The sequence below is a fragment of the Echinops telfairi genome, unplaced genomic scaffold (assembly GCF_000313985.2).
Source record: "Echinops telfairi isolate 266 unplaced genomic scaffold, ASM31398v2 ScPeMD7_5592;HRSCAF=6446, whole genome shotgun sequence".
Classification (NCBI taxonomy): domain Eukaryota; kingdom Metazoa; phylum Chordata; class Mammalia; order Afrosoricida; family Tenrecidae; genus Echinops; species Echinops telfairi.
This window is the reverse complement of record NW_022109491.1, coordinates 57311224-57317899: the sequence shown is the minus strand read 5'-3', so window position 1 is coordinate 57317899 and position 6676 is coordinate 57311224. Positions and strand designations below refer to the sequence as shown.

General features: G+C 36.3%; 1 protein-coding gene and 1 pseudogene across 3 annotated transcripts in view; one reads left to right on the top strand and one right to left on the bottom strand.

Moving 5' to 3' along the window:
* Positions 1 to 6676, bottom strand: part of PRDM10 (PR/SET domain 10) — a 106436-nt gene that overhangs the window by 90841 nt on the left and 8919 nt on the right. For all 3 annotated transcript variants that reach the window (XM_045295473.1, XM_045295474.1, XM_045295475.1), the window contains exons 2-3: positions 6084 to 6248; positions 3618 to 3677 (exon numbers count right to left, since the gene is read on the bottom strand). In XM_045295473.1, the coding sequence (XP_045151408.1) occupies positions 3618 to 3677; positions 6084 to 6248 (225 nt within the window). The remainder of the gene's footprint in view (positions 1 to 3617; positions 3678 to 6083; positions 6249 to 6676) is intronic.
* On the top strand, positions 5236 to 5568 carry LOC101645041 (annotated as a pseudogene).

The following is a 6676-nucleotide window of genomic DNA, read 5'->3' as shown; positions in this document are numbered from 1 at the left end:
CGTTTAAAAAGAAACTATCATAGTTTCATTTATAAAGATTTTAAAGGGTATTATTCAAATAATGGTGATTTCATTTGTTTGTAACAAGATTTTTATGGCTCTGGAATACTTTTTAAGTTGCTGTGTCGGGCAGGATTGGCTCTTCCATTTCAAGAGTTTACCGACACCCCCTGGCCTAGTACCAACTGAGAAGAAAAGATCTGCCCTGGCGTGGGGTCTTCTTCGTGAACTTGCAAATGGCCTCATGTCCAGAAGCTCTCCTTCCCTAGGTCTCCTTTCAATTGTCTTTCCCTGCCCCTCTCCCAGGGCAAGCTGCTTCTTTATACGCTTTAATGTTCTTCTCGTCTGGAACAAGCATGGGTCCATTTTATTCCTTAGAACTTTAGTTCTCAACCAGGGGCATTTCTGTTACCCAGGGGTATTTGTGGGGCTCTTTAATTGTTAGTTGGAATTTAATACATGTAGCCTAGCATTCCGTATTTAATCAAGTCAAGTAGAGCTGTACACTTGCTACCACAAACCGTTTCCAACCCACATCTCTTCCAAATAGAAAGAACGCCCTTCAAAAACCTAAGGAACGTAGACACTAAGGGCCCATCACTGAATGCAGATTTAACTTCTGGCTCTCGATTCCAGCAATTACAAGAGAAATCAAGCCAGAGAGAAAGAAAAATAGGCCTGATCTTTCTATTTTGTCAGAGTAGTACACTTTAGTCAGGAAGTATCATTTCTGTTCTATACACTTTTTTCCTTTGGCCAATGTGAGCAGTTATATTTTGATTAGTATGTGTTTTTAAAACTCTGGGTGTTTGGCTTGGTCAATTAAAAGTTTTGGAAATTGGTGAGTAAAAAAAGAATACAGAAAGAATCGCCAAGCTTTTAAGACAGAAAAGGTATGGAGACAATAAGAAAATTAGACTCAAGATTTCACCTAAGTAAATGAAATGGCAGTAGAGAATGGAGTAAAATTCTAATAACTGTGGTGACTGAACAGAACATACATGTGTAGCTTCAGTAATGACATACCTGACACAGACAGCAGTGAGGAGGGCAGGAAGAAGGCCCTGCATGCTGATTCCCGGGAGGGGATGGACAGACGGGGACTAGTGCAATGTGACAGGTGAAATGACCCACCTACTCTCTGTGCCACTTCAGTTTTATTTTATTCAGCTAAATTCAAATAAATTTAAGTCCAAAAAATTTTTAATTAAAATGTTTAAATTAATAATAGTATTTCGAATATAACATTTTCCCCTACTTCTTTGCCTGTTATAAACTAATTATTAAATATTCAGTTAAAGGGTAGAATTTGAGGTATTGGGTTCTTTTTCTCAATAGCAGTTTTTTTTTGGTCTAATCGTTTTTTTTTAATTGCTTCAACTTTTAAGAAACAAAATACCCTAAAACTGAATTAACCACCTCTAGAGGATATTGAATGGAATCATTTTATTTCTCCCAATGAATAGCGGAAACTAACTAGATTCCACAACATTTGCATGATGGAATTGATATGATAAATACAAGGGTGTAAAAAAGTATTGCTGAAAAATCATAGAAACCTTTATTTAAAAAGAAAACCAAATGTGAAGTTATTGCTTTTCTTTTCTTTTTTGGAAGTTATATTGCTTTTCAATACATCCCATGTAGGTATATATACTCACCCCAAAGAATTCTCTACTCTTCCATTTACCCAACGTAAACACAGCCAAGTCAGCATCCTTGAGGTACTCAAATCATGGACCTTTTCAATGTTCTTTCAGTTTGGGAACAAAAAGAAGTCTACAGGGACAAGGTCAGGATTGTAGAGTAGATGGGGTATGGTTTCCCAATGAAATTCTCATAGGATAGCCCTTGTTGGCCTCAAATAATAAGCAGGTTTAGTGTTGTAATAGAAAAAAAATTCCTTGGTATAACTTTTCTAGCCTTTATCTCACCAGCACAATTTTTAATTTTTGAAAACTTCTTCCTAATAAGCCCTAATGATGGCCCCGGTGTCCTTCAAGAAATGCTACCAAGATTATCCGTTGGGGGTACCAAAATACATTGCCATAACCTTCGGAGATAACCTTTCTGCCTTCAATTGAACTGGAAGTAGGAGGACCCCTACTTCTTTGGTTGGACCCTAACGAGGCTAAGGAACAAGAGTACAACTGGGGGGGACATGTTTGCAGTTATCCACTGATCACAGAGACATTTTTAAACATGTGTTATCTGTAATCGTGTGTGTGTGTGTGTGTGTGTGTGTGTGTGTGTGTGTGTGTGTGAAAGAGAAAGAGAGAGAGAGAACTGGAACTCTAGTGGCAATATATTTTTACTTACTCTCAGGTTTACGTAACTTTTGGTCAAGAATATACCTAGTTATTAAATAATTATTAAAGTAAAATAATAATTCTTTCATATTTATATACAGCTATGGTCACAAAACCATAGTTGATTATGTAGTTCACTACCATCTAGGAATAAATTCTGGCATGACTTATATACCGAGAACTTTCTCCTGATTTCACAGATAACATTAACACAAACACTCATTTGTTCTTAAATTCAAAAATAAAAAGATATGAATCATACACTTTGATAAAAATCCATTGCCATCAAATCAATTTTGACTGATTGTGACCCTATAGGACAGAGTAAAACTGTCCCAAGAATAAACTGCTTATGGAGCAGATTACCACATCTTTCTCCCACACAGTGGCTGACCTTTCATCTAGCAGCCAAATGCTTAACCACAAAGTTCGTTAGTTCACTCTCATACATTAAAAAATAAAAAAGTAAAAGAATAAATAAATAAATGAAGATTTAAAAGCAGAAGTGCTTTCAAATGAAAACTTAATTACTAGTCATCCATGACACACAGAGCAGCGAAATGACAATCATACTAGCTGACATGAAAATAAATATATCTGAATTCATGTTCCCTTTACGGAAACACAGACAGTATTTAGCTTCTAAAGCTTCTTTTTCACATTCACAGCTTGAGCATAAAGAACTCCTTTCTCAAGGTCAAATAGAATTATTAGAAATGAAGGTAAAGAGAAAATAAATGAAGGTAAAAGAAAATTAAAAATAATCCCAATTTTTAAGAAACCAGAATGAGGAAGACTGACACTTCATTTATATGTAATGTAAACAGGATTTTTTTAAATGTTGCTTTAATTTTTCTAAAATGTTATCTAATCTATATAGATACACATATATTTTTTAAATGTGGAATTATTTTGGGGACTTGAGTTAATATACTGCTTATACGCTTATTTTTTAAATTACTCTGTCAAAACATTTATTTATTTATTGGTCTTTGTTTTTTTTAAACAGTTTTATTGGCACTTAATCCTCATATCACACAATTCAATATGTTAATCATATCAAGAAAAGTTGTATAATCATCACCACAATCGACAAAGTACTTTTTATCATTAAGTTATTCCAACGTACACTGATTGGTGTATATTAGTGTTATGTTTTATTCGTTTTCATTAAAGGAACTAGAGAATGTTCATAATGGTTAAGGAAACATTCTGAGAATGCACAGCATAGAGGATTAAGGGAGGCATTCCAGAGGGCTGTAACTTTTATAGTATTATCTACAAACAACAACAATGGCAATTCCTTACCTGCTGAGCTGTAGCATCCTGTTGGACGTAAGTGACCTGGCCAGGATCTGTAAACAGAGTCTAGATAAAAATAAATAAATAAATAGCTTATCCATAGATCTCTAGACAAGTTGTCTACCCAGGGAAACTGAACCTACTACTAAGCACCAATTTCGGAGAGAGTTAACTCCCATTATAGCTAGTAATAATCCTTCATTAATAAAGAAGATAGAGATGGCAATCGTACATTTAGCTAAAGCCTTTCATTTAAATGGCTCCAAAGAGATGGTGAACGCTAACCATCCTAAATGTCTAACACACTTCATGATTTTACTCTCCAGCAAAGTCCCCCTTGAGGTTAAATAGGGCAGCTAGTTTCAACAGGCACGTCATGAAAGTCTTGTAGGAGGGTACGTGAAGGAGGGCACTCAAGTTCACACTGTGAAGGCAAGAATATACTTGTGACTCAGTGAAAATGGATGGAGATTCACATTCAGAAAAGTATTCATCACAATGATTATAAGAGCATACACACATTGCAAGAGTTTACTCACAACTATTACAACTGTTTCAAATATAAATGCACATTCATTACCAGAAGAGCATTAAAAGGAAGATGAATTAAACTTAATGTCTCATAGCTGCTGCTTTCCTTCCCTTTTTTTGATAAAGCAAATGATATTATTTTTTTTACAGAAGAAGAATTATAAACACACAGGAGTGTTGGTCATCGTGTAGCAAAGTTAAATAGAGAAGGAAAATCATCAAAATTATTTTAGCCAAAGCACCACATCTAATATGTCCAATCCAAAAATATTCATTACGCTTAGATTTCTAAATGGCTTTACTTCTCCCAACCCCATTTAGCTACTCTATGGGAATACTATGGTTCCATTTTGATTCCAGAAGAACACAGAAAAGAATTTAAGCCAGCCACATCATACTTCTTGGATCACACACACACACACACACAACTTAGACATCTAGTAACATAGTAATAAATTATAAGTTGGACACAGGATATTATTTACATAAACAATCTAATTTTATGTAATAGGGTAGGGACTAAAAATAAGCAATAATATGTCAAATGTAAACAGTCTGACGGGCTATTTCATTATTATATACATTTGAAAGTATTAATTGGGAGGGCACCATTTCTTCTTAGGAGTGATTTGAGCCTCTTAATTAAACATTGCATGAGGGCAAATTGCTATTACCAGGATTCTTCTCTAATACTATGATTTTTTAAATAACATATTGAAAGCACTCTGTCCACCGTTAAGTGGTAACAAGAGAAATTAGCATAGCTCTGTGGAAAAATATCTGTGTCATTCATATGAAAATTGACGCTCCAAGTCATTGGCAAGACAATAAACAAAAGGAGCTATAACTGTACTGTTCTTTCGAGGAAACACCTTGCTTCTAATATGGTCGCACAAATAAGTAAGTTATTGATAAATAATAGTTTAAAAGCTAGTAGGATCCTCTGTGTATATATTTAACTGAAATAATCTGTATGCTTTCTGGACTATCTTTAGTTATGCTATTTTTTTGCCTGGTTCTGTATACTTAAGAAAAGTAGCCAGTTGCTGGAAATTTGGGAGCCTGATGGAAATAGAACTTCTAAACGGCAAATATGTCTGAAAGGCTGTGGTCGAAGGCATTTTTGCTGGCCATAAACAGGGTCTCCAGAACCAGAAAGAACACACCGCTCTTTTTAAAATGAAAGGCGTTTACGCCCGAGATGAAACTGAATTCTCTTTAGGCAAAAGATGTGCTTATGTGTACAAAGCAAAGAACTCGGTGACTCCTGGCAGCAAACTTAACAAAATCACAGTCACCTGGGCAAGGGGAGCTAACCTATTGCCCATGGAAAGAGTGGCATGGTTTGGCCAAATTCCGTAGCAACCTGCCTACTAAGGCTGTTGGACACAGAGTCCATGTGATGCTGTGCCCCTCAAAGATATAAACTTATTGAAGAATAAATAAATAAAATTGTGTGCTTGATTCTAAAAAAGAACGAACGAAAAGAAAAGTTAGATGTATATTCTAGTCCATAGTTTCCTAAACTTATTTGGCTTCCTATACCTTTTCAGAAAAAAAAACAAAAACAGCTCTACTCCGCCCTCCCCTACAACCCAGCAATGAAACCCTTGAGTAGTACAGCCCACGATCCAACATGAAGTGTAGGCATCAACTTTCACAGTGCTCCTGGATTGTTCGAGCACTCCCCAAGGGGTGCTCTCACCCACTTTGGGAAACACAGATCTAGTCAGTGGTCACAAAAAACACTGATGTGTGATTTGTACCATAACTCTTGGCATTAATTCAAATAGATAACCCCTATTATCCTTTGCCAAATCAGTTATAAGCTCCTTAAGAACAGAACTCTTACCTGAATATGTTCTTTATCACCAGTGCCTAGCACAAGTATTAGGTGAATTAATTAATAAGAAAACCACAAAAAAGTAGTACCACACATGCCTGCGCAGCTTCCACAGGATGGATGTAAACCAGTGTGTGCTCTGGACCATCCACGGACGTGTAGGAGGTGCCATCTGCTGTGTACACCACCTGCTGGGGTGGACGTCCCTGATCATCGGTGTAGACGATCTGAGCCACAGTTCCAGAGTCCGGAACAAAATGCACCTAAGGCAAAAGGCAGGCAGACATATAGCATCTTTTCTTGTACTGGTGCAGTAATCTCACAAAGGCACATGCCTAACCAAGTACAGTCTAAACTTGCTAGCTGAAACACTTGACAATGAAAGGAAAACAGGGACTGATAAATCTTCACCCGAGTTAGTGACTAGCAGACAGGATGTAAATTAAAACCTTGTTATAGATGTGCTGCTTGATATTAAGCAACTAACTTCATTCCCTTTGACCTCAAATGTCCAATACAAATATCACTCTTAGGCAAGAATAAAGGTGTGGTTAACAGATCTTAAAAAAGAGACTAATGAAAATAATAATAATTTCTAAATTATCAAGGGATCCTAAGGGTGGGAGGGTGGGAGGGTGGGGGAAGGAGGGAAAAAAGAGGAGCTGATACCAAGGGCTCAAGTAGAAAGAAA